The sequence below is a fragment of the Misgurnus anguillicaudatus genome, chromosome 2 (assembly GCF_027580225.2).
Source record: "Misgurnus anguillicaudatus chromosome 2, ASM2758022v2, whole genome shotgun sequence".
Taxonomy (NCBI): Eukaryota; Metazoa; Chordata; class Actinopteri; order Cypriniformes; family Cobitidae; genus Misgurnus; species Misgurnus anguillicaudatus.
Genome location: NC_073338.2, coordinates 29,514,695 through 29,534,418, shown reverse-complemented (window position 1 = coordinate 29,534,418; position 19,724 = coordinate 29,514,695). Strand labels below are relative to the sequence as shown.

At 38.2% G+C, this 19,724-nt stretch overlaps 1 protein-coding gene across 3 annotated transcripts in view; it reads right to left on the bottom strand.

The window, feature by feature from the left end:
- The window catches only part of dpydb (dihydropyrimidine dehydrogenase b), a 161,140-nt gene that overhangs the window by 25,782 nt on the left and 115,634 nt on the right, over nt 1–19,724 (bottom strand). For 2 of the 3 annotated variants that reach the window (XM_073876477.1, XM_073876471.1), the window contains 3 exons: nt 16,615–16,737; nt 16,102–16,219; nt 7,669–7,811 (listed from right to left, as the gene is read on the bottom strand). In XM_073876477.1, the coding sequence (XP_073732578.1) occupies nt 7,669–7,811; nt 16,102–16,219; nt 16,615–16,737 (384 nt within the window). Of the gene's footprint in view, nt 1–7,668; nt 7,812–16,101; nt 16,220–16,607; nt 16,738–19,724 lie in introns of all 3 variants that reach the window. The other variant, XM_073876465.1, reaches the window with a different exon arrangement.

Here is a 19,724-nt window from a genome sequence, read left to right as displayed (position 1 = left end):
GGTACATGGTACACGATGATGTATATAAAATAAAATGTGCCTGGTTATTGTTTTAACACATGTTACCTTTATAAATGTCTCATATACTCATATACATTTCAAATATTGTTAAAGACAAGTAAATGGTCAGAAATAAAAAAAATCTGATTATGAGCAATAGCACAAATAAATACAAAAGAACAAACATACAAATGAAATAAACAGTGCTGTTCATGTTTTCAGACTGGCCTGCAATTTTCAGGTAGAGTACAGAAACTAAATAAAGTAATCAGATAATACTGCATAGTCTTTACTGTGTATATTGTGTAATTCTTATTAAAAGTTACAAAAGTTATTAAGTCAAGACAAGGAAATTATGATTAAAAACAGCATCAGGTTTATACTCTAAAAATGGATGTACTGTCACTTTAAATGCATGGATCCAATACATTGTTACACACGCATTTTTTTCTCAATTGCTTGTATTTATTTCATGTGTAAAATACTTTTTCTACTATAATCACGGCATTTTGAGATGATTTAGTTTTAAAATGTCCGCTCAAGTGCAAGAAAACAAACTCAGTTGGCGTTTGCGCGCTGCCTGTCAGTTAATAGCAAGCTTGAGATGTGGATGGAGCTCGCGCTTGAGGTGCGCGCAAACAAAACGTATCAAACAACACGTGAGTAAAGAGATCACATGAGATCTGTTTCGCGTCTTGTTGTGCTTAAATATTAAAATTTGGCCAATCTGCCAGTGACTGTTGTACCTCTGCTAACACACATTAATGTTAACACGTTTGTAATAATTATCTTACCAATGATGCATGGAGCAATACCCAAAATTTCAGCAGTACGCCAAAGCGCCTTTTAGAGCAGTGTCTGGTGCGCATTTTTTATTTTAATCGCGCACCTGCGCACCAGTTATGTGCAACCCTGGCTATTAGGTATGTTCATGATTAATAAAGCAAAAAGATAGCCTGTTCGTTGGTCCGTTGGGTTGGATTGCTTTCACACTCATAGTTAACCGCACCAGTCGGGGTGAGACCACTTAGGCCCTGTTTATATTAGAGCATTTGCGTTTTAAAACGGCATTTTAAAATGAAAACGATCCTCGTTTATACTGGCATTTTTAAAAGAATCTTCATCCACACTATACACGACCATAAACGCATGAAACATGACCAATCACGTAACTGGGCATGCGCATAAAAGTGTAAAATAACTTATTACTCTAATAATAGCTTACCTTTGCGCATTTATGCAGCCTAGGGGTGTGCGATATTGACAAAATTCATACCTGGGTCCTTTGCTGGCAACTACAACAGACACTATTTTTGAACCTATAAAAATGTGTTTGGGAAAGTCTTCAGCTCCCCCTACAACATATTAATATGATTAATAGGGTAATGTTGATTTTATAACTAAACAGAAAGGTCTTTATGATTTTAAAAGAAAGAATTCAAGTGAACAGTACTAAATGAACTTGAAGCAAAAATAAATTTCAGCAAATGCAAACTTCAATCAAACATAGTAAGAGGTGAAGTATAGCTTTAGCCTACAGAAATGCTTATTGCATTAATTTTTAAAAGTGTGCGAGGTCCGTGCACGTCCTCCGCTAGCATTAAATATTAATGACGTTGCGTTTATTGTTTTTATTAATTTATATACACAAAACGTATCAACAAAACATCGATTAAAATTAAGAGACAAATTATATGAAACGAAATTCATTTTAAAGTTGAAAACAAAACTTAAATTAAACTCGAAAATAATGTCTGACCCATTACAATTCTCCCTTCATATTGGCCTTTACAACTCCCTATATGGCGTTTAAAATTACAGTCTATCTTTTGTAATAAGCTAACTAAATTTAAACAAAACATAAACAACATTACAACAATATTCAAACCCAACAATACTCAAACATAAATATAAAACAGACATTATCTATAAGAATACATGTTAAAACAATCCGATATAGCGTTTATAATAGCTGATTGATAGATGTTTACTATTTTTGGCAAAACCTCCGTTGCAAACCTCCATTTACCTGAATAAAATCATTTTTACTTTGAAAATGATGCGCTGACACGTTAACATCAGCTGTTTGTTTACATAAGACTCCGTCTTCGTTCATTTACACTCAGTGCAACGTCTGAGTTCTCAAACTAAAACAGGGTCTGCAGCGTTTGCGAACGAATCCGTTTATGAGGGTCGAAAACGGCGATGTAGTGTAGATGAAAGGCGTAAACGTAGCAAAAGTAATGCGTTTTAAAGGATAAACGCATTAATGTAAACATAGCCTTAGTTTAGGCGGTTATCGAAGCCATTGCTTTGGTGCGGATGCGGATACGAGTGCGATTGCTGTGTTCACATATGCCTAAACAAATCGAACCAAGGGAGAAAACGCACCAGATTCCGAAACAAAGGCTCATGTGTGAGTGGAATAATGGAATGACATGGAAAACACATCTAACTATTGATGCACAATATGTTCGGCAACCAAAATTATTTGGCCAAAAAAAATGTTATTAAATAATGTGAAATAAATATTGTAAAAAGGAAATTTTGAAAATATAACTTGTGCAATGGTGAAAAAATTGGCAAAATAATTAGGGGAAAAAATTGGTTGTTTGGCTTCGCCCAAGAATTTTCCTTTTGGTGCATCCCTACATCTCACACCACAGCGGATCATTAGATTCTTCTTGACCAGCCAATTTAGATTTTACATAACAAGCAGGACTTTATTTGATATCTTGTGGTGTCTCCTTAGTCTCAATAGAGTCTTTGTTATATCATGTATATAATCTTGGTGTAATTAATCAATATATCTCGCCATTCATCAGTATGCAGATGATACACAAGTCTATTTTCACTTGAAACAGATGGCCACAAATCAATTAGCACACCGGTGGACTGCACAAAGAGCATTATTTGTGGATGTTACAAAACTTTCTGCAACTAGACAGAGATATTTAAAAATAACAAACCGAGAAATTCTCTTATTCCATATGCTATCTACAGTAAAGGTTGACATTCAATAATAATAATAATTAATGGATAACAGAGTGTTCCTGTCATGGGTTTGATCGCAGGGAACACACATACTGATAAAAAAGTATATATTTGTGCACGTATGCATTATAAATCACTTTGGATACAAGTGTCTGCCACATGCATAAGTGTAAATGTAATTAATGATATATCAGGTTTAGCGATGTTTGTCAACCTATTATCACCTTTGTAACATCTCTAAGGTGTTCTGTCCTCCTCTGCGAGAAAGTCGTTCATGCATTTGTTACATTTAGGCTCGACTGCTGCAATAGTGTTTTGGCTCCATCAAACACTTAGGAAAGAGTTGAGAATGCAGCTGCAGAAATGCTGACTCTACTGTACAAGAATGAGAAATCACATTTTACACACACCCAAACACTTAAAGGGACAGTTCACCCAAAAAATAAGATTTCTGTTATCACTTACTCATCCATACTGTATGTTGTGCCAAACCTTTCACATGATGAATGTCGATGCAGTTTTTCTCCATACAATAAAAGTGCATAGGGACTGAGGCATATGTTGAATGTTTCTGCTACATCTTTGATAAATAGATCTTTGTTCACAAATCATTAACCTAACACAGTTTAAACTGAGAAAATATGATAATAGCCATATGGGAACTCCAACATAAGACTTAGGAGCAGTATTAAACAAATGATGATGATTCTAAGCGTATAAATACATCAATATGTATATAATCTATTTGTTGTTTGCAAAACACAGTTGTGTTTATTATTCATAGTTTATGATCTTGTGTACTGTATAACCTGTGGTCAATTTGTTACATGTCCACATGTTTTCTGCAGAAACATCATTTTGTTTAATTCACCGCTTTGCAATATAAACGATGACAACAAACTTTAACTTTAACTGGAAAGTTACAGTACAGAATGCTTTCCATAAATTTACATTTATTTATTTAGAGGGTGCTTTCAAGGTGACTTGGGAATAATGAAAAATTTAAACTAAAGTGATAAATCATATGGAGTCGAGAATATAACAGTGCTTTAATACAGTACCAAAGATCATAGAAGTACAAAAAAGATGAATTTGTGGAAAAGTGAACAAAAAGTGACTTTAAGCTGAATTAGTAAGAGCAGCACCTTACCAAACATTTATGATGTTAGGTATAATAAAACACTTTAAAATAAAGTGCTAAAGCATTATTACCAGTAGCAACTAACTACTGTATACTGATAAATATTTTAAGTTCTGTTACAAACAGAAAATACAGGAAATATGTAGACAAAAATAACAAATTAAATTTTCAGGATTAAATGTCATCTTTAGGCATCATCTGTGTTTAGTGTGACCTCTCTTGACACTAAACACATCTTGAGCGTTTTTAAGCAGAATGAAGTAAAAATACTAATTTCTTTAAAATGAGAAATTAGGATTTGATTTTATTTAGATTTAAGAGATCCTGCAGTTCCCTGCTATTGCTCAAGTGGAAGGGGAGTTTACACTAAAAACTTGACACATCAGTTTACATTTTTATACAGTTTTTTTATAATATATACACATTTCCTGTATTGTCTGGATGTATTCTATTAAAGAGACTGAGAAACAATTATATATGATCGCAAAAACAACAAATCTAATTCTGGCATGGTGGCCTGAGACTTTTGCACAGTACTGTATATACAAGTTGATTCATACAAAGTTTGGGCTAAGGGAAATTTGACATCTCCAACTCACCTAACCTGCATGTTTTTGGCTTGTGGAAGAAACCAAAGTATGTTGAGTAAAGTGCTACCCACTGTGCCGCTAGTTGTCAATAATCTTTCATTATGAAAAAAATGTTCAACGAATGTCATTATCTATTAGGTTGGTCTGTGATGTGACTTGCCCACAACCCCATCGCAACGTCGCAAGCTGTGCAGATATGTGTCCTTGTTTATAATGCATGCAGCACACAGCAGTAGGAGTTACATGAGTTACGTGAGACAGTGCGATGATTGACAGCGCGCTGGCGGCGGCGCAAAGTTTGTTGATAAAAGTTTACTTTTTTTCATTTAATATAAGTGACTTTGTCTTTGTTTGGAGTAGATGCACGTGACTGTAAACCTGTGCAGCTTATGCTGTTGCAGTAGGGTGGTCGTGAAGTGACATCAGAGACCAAACAAATCGCCAATGACATTCGTTGAACACCACTTTCGCTATTGAATATTACAGAATTATCATATACAGTATATGATCTAAATACATCATACGTTATGACAAGACTTTAAAGCTCACGTAACACACGCTGTTTCTGCATTTCTAATGTTAATCTGTAGTACCTATAGAGTAGTATTACATCCTTTTTATCTCCAAAGAGTCTTTAGTTTAATCAGATTTATAAAAGAAAGATTAGCTTTACCGAATCTTTCCAATAACGTACAAAAAAATTAAGAAGGAGGAGTTATACCGCCGGAAGAGCGAGTACGAGTCATGCAACACTATACAACACTGTTTAACTTATGATTCACTACATGTTCGTGTCATTTATATAATATGCATGCACCTATTTCCAACATAAGACAGAAGTCTTACTTACCGCATGCAACTCATGACCCGGTTGGGAAAATCCAGCGCATCAAACACACACGCAAAACTCCGCTGCTACCCCGGATAATAAACTATATCCATTGTTTCCATAAGGCTGGCTTTCTCCTCCTTACATCCAAAAACACACTTCTTCTTTCATGCCATTGTTGAGTTTTTTAAATTAAACAAAGCTGTGTCGCGTGATAAGATGTTTGCAAGTTCAAGCGTCTCGCACTGATTGACGGGTGGGCAGGGTTTACCGGGTAAGTGCCCATATAAAGAAGTGATACGTATAGAAAATTCCTGAAACGTCAGCTGGACCCGTAATTGAAAAAAACTTTCAGAAACTTGTACGAACCCTGGCGAAGTGCATTCGGGACAGAAATACTCTGTAACACGCCCAACTGCTTTTTTGACACTTTGCCTACGTTAGCATGAGGAAACAACTCTATAACTGTGTTAATAACTCAGAATGCTTGAAATACCATTGATCCACCCCTTTAAATCTTGTGATACGCACTTCTGCTTTTGAAATCTCACCAATATTTAAAAATGCAGCAGGCTTGTTCGGAATACTGTAGATTAAAGCTATTTTATCTTTTGTAACAAAAGTAATGGTGAAATATATTGCAGCATTAACTCATAATGTGCACCGGAGGGATATATACAGTATGTATTCTGCAAGGGCCTTTGTAAACAAGTTTTTAAAGAGGCTATATAAATAAAGTTGTACTTCCATGCTCACTATCAAACTTGCATCTGGAGTTAATGTTGCTCATCAGAGCAGCTCGCCGGTCTAATCCAATTCATGCAGGAAATGGAGCTGCGTTGTTCCCGTAACCCGCTGGTGACACTGATTCAACTCTAGTGTGCTGTGGAGTTGGCTACTTTACAATTTCTCCTATTACTACGCACCAGCACTCTGCTATTACATGTGGGTGTGATTAAAATGTTTTAATTCCAATCTTTTTCCCCCCAGAACTCCCAGGCACTTGTGAAATGTGATTTCTGCACATAATGAGAGTGTTTTGATTTATTTTTTTAAAAAAGAGATTTCGGAGGCTGTGGCATCATGTTGAGATAATGGGTTTATTTGCACTAACAACTTGTTCAGAGCCATGTTGTAAATTGCAATTTGCTTTGAGATTGTTGTTGCTGCTCGGCTGCAGCGGCGCTGTGCGTTAGCCGTTAGTAGGCTTCTTATTAAGGATTGATTAGGACCGACTACTTAATGCATGCTTTTAAACCGATGTGTTAAACTTGCGTTGAAATGTTGCATCTTGTGTAAAACGAAAATGTTGCAGCATGCTTTAAAAAGACACAGGAATTAACCACTAATATATAAATCATTTGTTCACTTGTTTACACATGAAGCAATGCTTCTTATTACAAAGCTGAGAGGGTGTAGCGGTTAAAGACTTGTAACCCAAAGATTACAGGTTCAAACCCTTCAAAGGAAGATATCTCATTGTGTTATTGAGCAAAGCACTTAAAGGACAAGTTCGGTATTTTACACTTAAATCCCTGTTTTCAGATTGTTTATGATGAAATAGAACGCTTTTGACTGAAATTTGGACATATGATGCTAGCCCGAGAATTTTCAGGTGTTTCTTGTATCACCTCAACCTCTACAATGGCTGTATAGGTGCACTGGAACAATCCTTCCTAAAATGCATTAAACTTTCGTTTACAAAGACGTGAAACTCACCGAGTGGTCAGGGGTGTTCACTGATATGCTCACACAAAAATCGCTGATATGCTTACACAAAAATCGATTTTTGTGTGAGCATATCAGTGAACACCCCTGACCACTCGGTGAGTTTCACGTCTTTTTAAACAAAAGTTTAATGCATTTTAGAAAGGATTGTTCCAGTGCACCTATACACCCATTGTAGAGGTGGGAGGTGAAACAACAAACACCCGAAAATTCTCATATGTCGAAATTTCGGTCAAGGCCGTTCTGTTTCATCGTGAACAGTCTGAAAGCGGGGCTTTAAGTGTAAAATACCGAACTTGTTCTTTAACCCAATGTTGCTCCGGGAGGATTAACCCTGTAATGAGTAAACACTGGTGGTAGTTGATGGTCAGTGTGTTAGTGGTTACCTGTAGGACGGATGCTCCAGCATGCAGGAACTGTAATCCAGACTCTGCTGAGTCAATGCCACCAGTCGCCAGGATAGGGAACCCAGGAAGAGCTTTGGCTATTGCGGACACAGCACGCAGAGCAATCGGTCGGATTGCATTGCCTATACAAATACAGAAGGGGAAATGTTGCGACTTTACAAACCAAACTAACACCACATATAAAAACATCAAAATGAGTCAACATGAGTTGTGTGCATTTAGTTGGTTCTAAAATAGAAAAGGCGTATTGATGAATCATTATTTCTCCATGAAAACATTTAATTCACACATTTGTGCATGCGTACAAGACCCATTGTGTGTACAGGTGTCTAAGCCCCTTCGTATCACCTAGGCTCTGTCACAACCCACCCTGCTCCCCACCTCTTCCTCTTTTACTCTCATGTTCTCTCCGAATGGCAGGATTCCCTAATGAAAGCTGAGCGACTTTCTGATCAGCCAGACAGATGGAAGTGTTTATCACATTACATTTAACCTCATTTTCCCAGCAGGTTCCCATTCATTGATCACAGCCGTACGTTTGTCCACATTAATTTCGCCGGCTCGTCTGAGAACTCCACTTCCACCGTTTGACGGTCGAGACAGCTTTCTTTTTAGCCCCACTCCAGTGTGCTAAATGATGCTCATCACCCACACAATCCCCAAATTGGGGAGATAAATTGAATCACGGCACATATTTTTTGCATCCCCATGCAGCACGGTTAATTATGTACATATGGGCGCTTTCCTAAGCCCCTGGCATTTCCTGCCGCCTTCACTTTATTCTGCGCTTCCACCTGTTGGCTGAATGGATGGCACGTCAAGCAGAATTTGTCATCTCTGGTCTGTTGTGACAATAATGTCATAAAAAACACATCACTTTGCTCGCAACCAAAGCCATTTAGGTGTGATTTAGAGTTGGGGGTTTTGGCTTACTACAGCTTGGATCGCAAGGCTGAAGCCCTAAACAGATCATATTTTAATGTCTGTGGGAGTCAAATGCGTTTTACGGTAACTTAATCACTTAAAAACATCTAACTCACTGTAAAATCCTAAAAAAGGAAACTTCTTTATGGTAAAACATTCATCTCATGTCCTGGAGTGGAGATTTTATCATGGCCTTGAACAAACTTCAAGTGGATTTTTGATAAACATGATTGTAACAACATTTGTGACCCTGTGAAAAGTCTAATAATGAGATCAGGAGCATCAACGTTTGATTTCAATCATTGATTTCATTTTAATTTCAATCTCTCACATGGCCCTACTCAGTCAATGTTAAAGATATCAAGGTTATAATTTCACAGAATGTTCTTTGCATTATGTAGGATAATTTTATGCAGAAAACATTCACAAAAACAAATTTGGTTACACTTTATTTTACGGTGTCTTTGTTACACATGTTACATGTAATTATTATAGTAATAACAGTTTATTATGCATAATTACATGCAACTAATCCTAAACCAAACCCTAATCCTAACCCCAACCCTATAGTAAGTACATGTTGTTGACTATTATTACTTAATACTTAAATATGCAATTACACTGTAACAGTGACGCTGTAAAATAAAGTGTAACCGCAATTTTTTTCCATTTTTTTTAGAAAAGTTTGCATATTTAGGCACAGCAATTTTGAAAATGTAAAAAATTTAAGGATCAGTATTTTACACTTACCTGTAAAGCCCTGTTTTCAGATTGTTTATGATGAAATAGAACGGTTTTGACTGAAATTTGAACATATTATGCTGGCCCGAGAATTTTTGGGTGTTTATTGCATCACCTCCCACCTCTATAATGGGTTTATAGGTGCACAGGAACAATCCTTTCTAAAATGCATTAAACTTTCATTTACAAAGACGTGAAACTCACAGAGTGGTCAGGGGTGTTTACTGATATGCTCACACAAAAATCGCTGCAAAAGATGCTTTCCAACAATTTTATCGTAGTTTTTGTCCAACTCCATTGACTTGTATTAGATGTGCTGTGAGGTACGGTATTACTCCGCCGCCGGGAACGGAAATGGTATTGTTTGTATTCTTGCAATTGGCAAAGGCGGATTATCGGCACCAACTGGGCTGGAGTGTCTATTATTCAAGCTCTCAACGGAAGAATATACGGGTGTGAGGCGTTTGAAAAAATAGGTCCACAAGTTTACAACGAATGCTAAAACACCTGTTGGAAAGCATCTTTTGCAGCGATTTTTGTGTGAGCACACCAGTGAACACCCCTGACTACTCAGTGAGTTTCACGTCTTTGTAAACGAAAGTTTAATGCATTTTAGGAAGGATTGTTCCAGTGCACCTATACAGCCATTATAGAGGTTGGAGGTGAAACAAGAAACACCCAAAAATTCTCGGGCCAGCCGCATATGATGAGGTTTCGGTCAAAACCGTTCTATTTCATCATAAACAATCTGAAAACAGGGCTTTAAGTGTAAAATACCGAACTTGTCCTTTAATGTTTCTAAATCAGCATTTTTAACAAAATAACTGCTTTGACAATAATATTATTTCTAATTTTCAAACTGTCCGTCTTCTGCCCTATCACCTCTCAATTCCTTGAAAACCAAATAGAAATCTTTTTTTTAAATGTTGCTCATTTACAAACTAATGCTTCAGTAAGACACCAAGGGAGCGTATGGTGCTTAGACTACAGCTCTTTCAAAGAAAGGCTATTGTATTCTGAGTGATGTCACAATCACATTAATATGGACACAACTCGTGCGACAAGGTTGAAAGGCATCAAAGCACATGTCGGCTGATGTCAGCAGACACAGATAATGTTGTGAGGCAGAACACTTCCCTTTAAGAAAAGCTTCAGTTCGGGGATATTGTTGTGATGTTATTGTTGCACCCGCTCTGTCCTTCCCCGCGCTTTGTTCTTTTTTCACACCAGGCGCGCTGACAGTTCCTGTTGCTCTGACAACCCTAACATGTCCTTGTCAAACAGGGTCGCTCACGCCTGTTTGTCACCAGTACCTGTGTTGAAGTTGTCGGCAAGAGTTCGCTGCATGTCAATAGCGGCGCAGCCAGGCAAAGAGCTAAACTTAGCTCGGACGGTCATGGGTATCTTGGAGCTATGTGGGGGATCTATAAGGGCCTGTTTAAGCTTAGTATTAAGAAGAGCTGTGACAACTAATATGATCACTTGAAGGATTTCTAATTTTGTGACTACAAATATGACTTTATATGAAAATAAAGTGTGAATAAATCAGTGGATTAGTTTCTTCCAATTATATGCAATATTTAAGCAGATTTAGTTATTTTTTTTGTGACGTACCTGTATTACGTGGATTTTAGATATGCTTAGGTATACTTTAAAGGGGTCATGTTATGAGATTTTTTAAAAATGTAAAATAAGTCTTTGGTGTCCCCAAAGTGCTTATGTTTTTTTTAATAATTTATTATAACATGTTAAAGGAAAACACCATCGTTTTTTAATATTTTACTATGTTCTTACCTCAACTTAGATGAATTAATCCATACCTATCTTTTTTCAATGCATGCACTTTTAATCTTTGTACAGTGATTCGTGAATGTGTTAGCATTTAGCCTAGCCCCATTCATTCCTATGGTTCCAAACAAAAGTTTTATTTCGTGCCACCATACTTACTCATGTAACTACTCATGTAACAGTCTTTAAATAAGGAAAACATGGAAGTGTTAGGTGGCTTCTAAATTCATACCTGTTTGGATCCTAAGGAATGAATGGGGCTAGGCTAAATGCTAACACATTCACGAGGCGCTGTACAAAGATTAAGTGCACGCACTGAAAAAAGATAGGTATGTATTAATTTGTCTAAATTAAGGTAAAAACATAGTAAAATATTGAAAAACGGTGGTGTTTTCCTTTTAAAATTCCCATATTGTGTCCTTTAAAATGCAAATGAGTTGATGAAATGCAAAGACTAGTCGCAATGATGGTGGTTTGTTGCAATTGAAACTCAAATTTGTGCTGTCAATCTCTCTCTTTCTCTCTGCACTAAATGGCAGTGCCGTGGTTGGATAGTGCAGATTAAGGGGCGGTATTATTGTAATTGGACTTGCTACTTACCTCACAATACAGGCGAAATCTGAACAACCTAATTTTACAAATGCATGCAAAAAATGGCTTACCAAAACAAAGTTACGAGGTTGTTCTTTATCACAGTTTCTAGGTTGATAGAAGCACTGGGGACCCAATTATAGCACTTAAACATGGAAAAAGTCAGATTTAATATCTAATAGACACATGTAAACGCTCATGTAAACGGCAAATCTTTAAATGGATGGTTCATTTATTTTAAAGCCACACATAACCAGCACATTTAAAGTACATCTACAATAAGCACTATACTCAAAAGCAGGTGTAAACTGGGTGTGCATCAGTACATGCTTTCCCTGCCAGTTGAACCCATGGCACTTGCATCGCAAGAGCTTTGCTCAACAAGATCTCTGGTGTTAACAGTACTACACTTGTGCGAACAGCACAGTTTATGCTTAGAACAGAGACTATGCTGAACCCTGCGGTGCTCTGTATCTTTTATCAATACCTCATTACTCTAAGCAGGTCCTATCACAGCTTCCAAAATGATGTAGCACAGCAACAGACGAGCGCCATCCTCAGTCCAGTCCCGGGCTGGGGTGATTGACAGCTCCACGAGGCCATCAATGGCATCTGTTAGTGCGCGGCATCCGTTCTCGATGCCAGACACTCTGATTATTAATTCTGAACGCACCGCAAGGCAGAGCGTGGGGTCTCAGCATCCTCTACGATTTCTATCTTCATCCGAATATGTTGTGCCTCAAAAAGACCCAAGCAGATAACAAAAGCAAATAAGAGACTAGAATGACGGCGCGGCTCTCTGTTAATTACGGCAGGCAATGCAGCCGGGCGTCTGGGGAACACGGTTTCCCATGCACAATGAAAGAGATGCAATAACATCTCTGTGACAACAGCGTAGTCGGTCAGCATGACCAATCATTAAAACACACATCAAATGAGAAGCACACTGCCAGCTAAATGAAATCACAGTGTGATACCCAACTAGACAAAAATACAGTGGCCATATGAACAGACCAGAGGTCACCAATTACCAGACAACGGCCCAGATCCGGACCCGGATTGGTTCCATCTGGAGCACGAATCGTTTCTCATAAATCAGTATAATTATAAACATAGCAATGTGTTTTTCTATACAGAACAGACAAGCTGTCTTTACTGTGCTAAGGTGAAACAGAGGCTGCAAATAATACTGCATCCCTATATAGTACAAACACTGTGACAGACTTGTTAATGTTACATGGAGGCAGTAATGTATACACAAGATTCACAATTACAAGAAAACATTATTAGTTTAATGAGCTTGCTGCCTCTTAATTCTGTGCACATATAACAGACTGCTGACACAACGTTTAAGATCGGACACACTATAATATTTGCAAAGAAGCACATCAGATATGATTAAATTTGATGCTGCATTTAAGAGCTACAATGCTTCTATACTACACACTGTAAAAAATGCAGCATGAAGTAAAACAACTTGCTTTTGAAAGTCAATTTAACAAAGTACACAAACCTAAAGGATTATTAGGAACACCATACTAATACTGTGTTTGACCCCCTTTCGCCTTCAGAACTGCCTTAATTCTACGTGGAATTGATTCAACAAGGTGCTAAAAGCATTTTTTAGAAATCTTGGCCAATATTGATAGGATAGCATCTTGCAGTTGATGGAGATTTGTGGGATGCACATCCAGGGCATGAAGCTCCCATTCCACCACATCCCAAATATGCTCTATTGGGTTGAGATCTGGTGACTGTGGGGGCCATTTTAGTACAGTGAACTCATTGTAATATTTAAGAAACCAATTTGAAATGATTCGAGCTTTGTGACATGGTGCATTATCCTGCTGGAAGTAGCCATCAGAGGATGGGTACATGGTGGTCATAAAGGGATGGACATGGTTAGAAACAATGCTCAGGTAGGCTGTGGCATTTAAACGATGCCTAATTGGACCACGCCCCTAATTATGCAGAACTTTAAGGCTTAATATAATTTAAACGGAGGAGTTACAAAAAAAATCACCCACCTCACAGTTGTCATGAAGGGCAAAATTAGCTGTACGGACGCAACCAATTTTTGTACCAGGCTGTAAAAAAAATTCTGCTCTAACGTTGAGCATTTTAACATGGGGGTCTATGGAAATTGACTCCCTTTTGAAACCTGCCTCTAGCGGCCAGTCAGTGAATTGCAGTTTAAATCACTTACGTATCGGCTTCATCAGAGAGATCGAAATGTTGCCCCTCGTTTAGTATACACACCCCCTAAGCAAGTTGCTTCGAATAAAATCATCTGCCGAATGCATAAATGTAAATGTAAACAAAGACTTTCTAACGAGGTAATTTAGGTGGGGAACAATCGACACTAAACTAGTATTTCTTAATAAATCAATAAGGTATAATTTTAATAGGGGGGGATTAGACGTATCCCCTCTGACTATATTAAACATCTGTGGCTAATGCAAAACCCTCATACAAAAACTGATTAAAAAGTTTTGAGCAAAAAAAAAACATGTCAAAGAAAAGACTGATTTCCTCCCACATTCAGAGTTTATGCCACTTGCCCCATAAATCAAATCACCCTAAATCCGGCCAATGCTGCTGAGTTCAACATTAAATTACTGAATACATTAGAGAATCAAGCACTTCCATAGAGAGCTCAAGCCAGCACACATTTATGTGCCCCCGGATGATCTGCACATAGGTTTATGTGCTCTGGATATGGGCTTCTGAAACACAAAGTCTGAGGAGAGTTACTGTATTGGGAGCAAATAAAATATGTGGGGCCACACGGGCCCTTTAGGGTCCCGCTGATCAATAGGCTGGTCTCAGGCAGCATCTTAGGCTATTGCTGCATGGCTGGGTCCCATGGGAGAGCTGCACGGTAAGGCCCACACGACTTTAAAAGTGAAAAATATGACAGCCAGTCAGTTTTGCTTGCATAAAACAAAGCCTCAATAGTGCCGGTATTAATTTTTAATGCAGGCTGTGTTTCTGACCCTGTCCGTGCCTTTGCAGACGCTGTGGCAGCTCAGCTTAAGGCAGAAAGGGAGAGAGGAGTGTGGAGGTGAAGCATCAACACACACGCACAAGCGCACACACACACTGAAGTGTATATAGCCAAAACTACAAAGCATTTACATGAAACATCTAAATTAAGGTGGTTTAAGGTGTTTAACAATGTGTGACCACAAAGATTGTATTTATTAGTGATTACAGACATAAATTTACATTCATGTTTTCTAATGAAAGCAGTTTTAAGGGCACAGACTGTCTTTGTAGCAATAACATCAGCTGGTAGTTTAAATAATAAAAAAAAGTGTGCCAAGAAAACATCCCCCACACCATTACACCACCACCACCAGCCTGCACAGTGGTAACAAGGCATGATGGATCCATGTTCTCATTCTGTTTACGGCAAATTCTGACTCTCCCATCTGAATGTCTCAACAGAAATCGAGACTCGTCAAACCAGGCAACATTTTTCCAGTCTTCAACTGTCCAATTTTGGTGAGCTCGTGCAAAGATCGTGGAGATGAGAGGTACCCGGTGGGGTCTTGTGCTGTTGTGGCCCATCCGTCTCAAGGTTGTGCGTGTTGTGGCTTCACAAATGCTTTGCTGCATACCTCGGTTGTAACAAGTGGTTATTTCAGTCAAAGTTGCTCTTCTATCAGCTTGAATCAGTCGGCCCATTCTCCTCTGACCTCAAGCATCAACAAGGCATTTTCACCACAGGACTGCCGCATACTAGATGTTTTTCCCTTTACACACCATTCTTTGTAAACACTAGAAATGGTTGTGCGTGAAAATCCCAGTAACTGAGCAGATTGTGAAATACTCAGACCACCCGGCTAGCACCAACAACCATGCCACGCTCAAAATGGCTTAAATCACCTTTCTTTCCCATTCTGACATTCAGTTTGGAGTTCAGGAGATTGTCTTGACCAGGACCACACCCCTAAATGCATTGAAGCAACTGCCATGTGATTGGTTGATTAAATAATTGCATTAATGAGAAATTGAACAGGTGTTCCTAATAATCGTTTAGGTGAGTGTATGTTTACTATATTAACCATTTATGTTAACTTCCAATTTTTTCGTAAAAGATTACTAATAATTTGCCACACCTCTACACCTAACCATCACACAAAGCTGCCGACAATACTAGACTTAAAGCAAAACATAATCAGTTTTGGAGCATTTAGTAAGAATACCCAAAATATCCTCAAGTCATTTTTGACATGTGGCAACTAAGGGTGTAATCACATGGTCTGGTTGGTTAAGGATGATGTAAATGCACCCTAAATGTTCTCCAGAATAATGAAACCAGTAAATGTATATACTCAGACACACACATACACATCACCTTACCAGATATACCGCCGTATGTAGTCCTCGCACCCCTGCCGACCCCAGGCCAGGGTGTGGCATCTGCTTTTAGACCCATCAGTCCAGAAACAGTGTTGGTGGCTGTGACTCCATTTGCTCCGCCTACAAAGAACAGATGATCAAGAAGCTTGAACTATATTGTACTGATGAAACTACAGGAACAATGTTACAACAAATGTCATCACAGCAAAATAGCAAACGTTGCATTTTTTGATGCAGGGAGCTTATTCATAAAACACATACTATAACACAAAAGCTTGTTTATAAATAAAATAAAATCCTGTGAGTTACAGTAATTTAGTCCAATAGGTGGGTTTGTCCATATTTGACACTACCACGGGATAAAACAACCCAGCATTTTGAGAGTATAACAAGCAAAGAAAACTAACATGGGTAAACAACCTTCACCAACTAAGTTTTAGTAGTAAACAGAAGCTTCTGTGTAGAGAGTTAAATTCCTATATTCTGTTTGTATGTGGTGGGTAAAGCTGCTCCTCCCTCCTGTGCGGCTCTGGCGATATCAACAATGTTGGTGACATTGGGCGTGAGCTTGGCAAAGAAGGGGATGGAGGTGGCCTCTCGGACCCAGCGGCAGATGTTCCGCACCAGCTCAGTGTCCTAAAGTGGTGGGGGTGTAAACTCATTAAAAATCATTACAGGCTCCTCATGGGTTTACAAAGGCTTATCACTTAGAAAGTTATTTACAGCGGAAAGTCCATAATTTTTATCCATACAATGAAAGTAAATGTTTAAGCTTGAAAAAAGCTGTCGGATGGCCACACGAAACTCAGCATATAGCTGTTAAATAAACTACTTTGATCTTTCAGGTGCTTCACAGCATCTGGATCTCATTCATTTTTATTGTATAGAAGTTTTACCAGTTTTACTACAGAATTAAAATAATAAGAAATTTCCATTTTTTAGTCTCTATAAAACACACTGTCATATTTGGTAATGGTAAAACCAAACAAAGGGTACAAAACTGGGATGTTTGAGGTGCACCACCATCTTATGGGCCATTACAGAACAGCAAGGCTGTCCTAAATATTCACCAAGCACAGAGGCAATGCACAAAATGTGTTTTCTTTCAATCTCTTCTCTTTTTTCCTCACATACAGTCACTCAGAAACACACCAAAGACTTCAAATGGTTTAGCGATCCCCTCATGAACTCCCTCAGATGAGACCAGGGAGGAAAACGCTGTTGTGTCTGAACACGTCATCTGAAACGCATTACTGCCTTCTTGTTGCTGTTTCACTTTTGCTGCTGCCTTTTCCTTCTCCCTTCCCCCAGTCTTGCTTTTCATTCAACAAACAGCAGAAAAATATCTATATTCCATCTACATCTTTGTAGTGGATGCAGAGCAATTTAACAATCCTTCCAGGGGTCACAATGTTAAGAAAACAGCAGGTCTCAGAAAGCATTTCCTGGTACATATCTATGTATTCATTCTAAGAATTTTTCATTTAGACATGAATGCGTAATTAGGAATTCCTCATATGTTTCACACTGATAACTACTAACACTAATAACTTTTTTTGTAGTAATTTTTTATTTTATTATTTATAATTTCGTCTAAACCATTAATCTAAGTCTAATATCATAGAGGTGTTGACTGTCTGCTGTAATTCGCCTAAAAAGCATAGTATTTTTATATCTATTTAACATACATTTAATGAAAATGAGAAAATAGCATCTCTCACAACATCTGGAGCAGAATAAAGTGTGTTTTACAGCAAAGCTGAATCTTCTCTGGTGGTGCTGTGGTTCTGGAGAGCAACGTGATGGCAGCCCTCCAAATCACTGGCATTCATAATGAATGAGATTTGAATGGCGCGCATCTTGAGAGTAACGCAAACTGTCATAACTCAGAGATATGGCTGAGATGTGCCAAATGGAAATGTGATGTGCCTCTGTCGTACCAGGCTCCGGGCTCCTCAGACATCTGTTGGAAATGCGATGCTTCGGGGCATTTCTGTTTTCCTCTGAATATGAGCGTGTTTGTTCGTAGCATGTGTGGGCCCATAAAACACTGCAGTTTTTTTCTCCTTTTTTTGGCAAAAAAGTGTCAGAGTGAGTGAAAGGACAGAGATTAGCACAAAGAAGAAAACAAAGAGACAGAAATGAGGCGCTTATGAGGAAAAGCCTTATTGTCTAACTTGTTTTAGCCCATCATGTTTGATTGAAAAGCAGCCTCTGTGCTTCTCGGTGTAATTGTTGCTGAAGAAACTTTTTTGTGGATCTTACCCTTGAGCTATTGTTTCTGACTTGATACTGAACTAGGGATAGGTCACGACAGTCAGCTAGTTGCCCAATCATTTATCGAATATCGAGTAAGGCTCACTAGTTTATGTAGATTAGCTGCTTAATTTAGTAAGGCTTTTGGCTTACATTTCAAAAAACGGTCTTGTTCTCGGTATTTCTGTTTTAATTGCACTGCACTGTAGCATTTTCATTGCAAGACCACCATTCTATAAATTCCTTACACATTCAACAGCGGTGAGGTACCGTAAAACTGAAAATAGTCTATTTGTACTTAATTATATAAGACTGATAAGCCAATTAGCCATTCAGTCAAGACTATAAAAACAAACGGTGCTAAATAGCACTAAAAGTGGTTCACTGGCTCATAATCCAGTCCCTCCAGAAAAAACGCAATTATGCGAATGCAGGATTCAATGCATAATCACCCCAAGTCCGCATATTTATGCAGGGGCCGCATTTTTTCATAAACGCCGCACTTTTGCCGCATAAATTGCAGAATTCACGCGCAAAATATACAGGGCTTGCATGATTTAATAATCCCCGCATTTTCGTAGCAAAAAGTCACATACCGTACTTTCAGGACTGTAAGCCGCCCCCTAGTATAAGCCGCATCATTCAAAAATGCGTCATTAAGACAAAATAACATATATAAAAGTCACAGTGGACTATACGTCGCGTTTATTTAGAAAATTATTTCACAAAATCCAACACGAAGAACAGACATTTAATCTGGAAAGGCAAGTTATTCAACTAAACAATAGCAGACAGAACAGCAGGCTGAATAGATGTCTGTACTTTAAAGTAATATTATCAGTTATTTAAAGGTGCTCTAAGTGAATTCATGCGTTTCAGACCATAAAACATTTTTTGTTACATACAGCAAACATCTCCTCACTATCTGCCTGCTACCTGAGCGCTGATCAAACTGTAAAAAAACGCGATCTCTGTAGACAGCCCAAGCTTCACAAATGGCAATAACAACACAGTGGCCAAACCTAGCACCACAAAACATAACAAAGTGTTCCAGCCAATAAACGACAAGAAGGATTTGGGGGTGGGGGTTGGGTGCGTTCATGAAAGCACGGAAGGGAGAGGGAGGGGGAGGAGTTAGCTACGCTCCGTTTGTTTGAAAACAGTTCAAACATCAACAACAAGTGACGTCGCACAGATTCGCTTAGAGCGCCTTTAAACGATAAACCATAGCATACAGAACTTACCTGGAAGGTTGAAAAGTGTAAATTAACCGAATAAGCCAACTAGCATGAAGTTTGCATACTCGTCATTCCACATTAATGAATGTACTGAATTACATAAATACAGAAGCAGCATATGGCGGACTC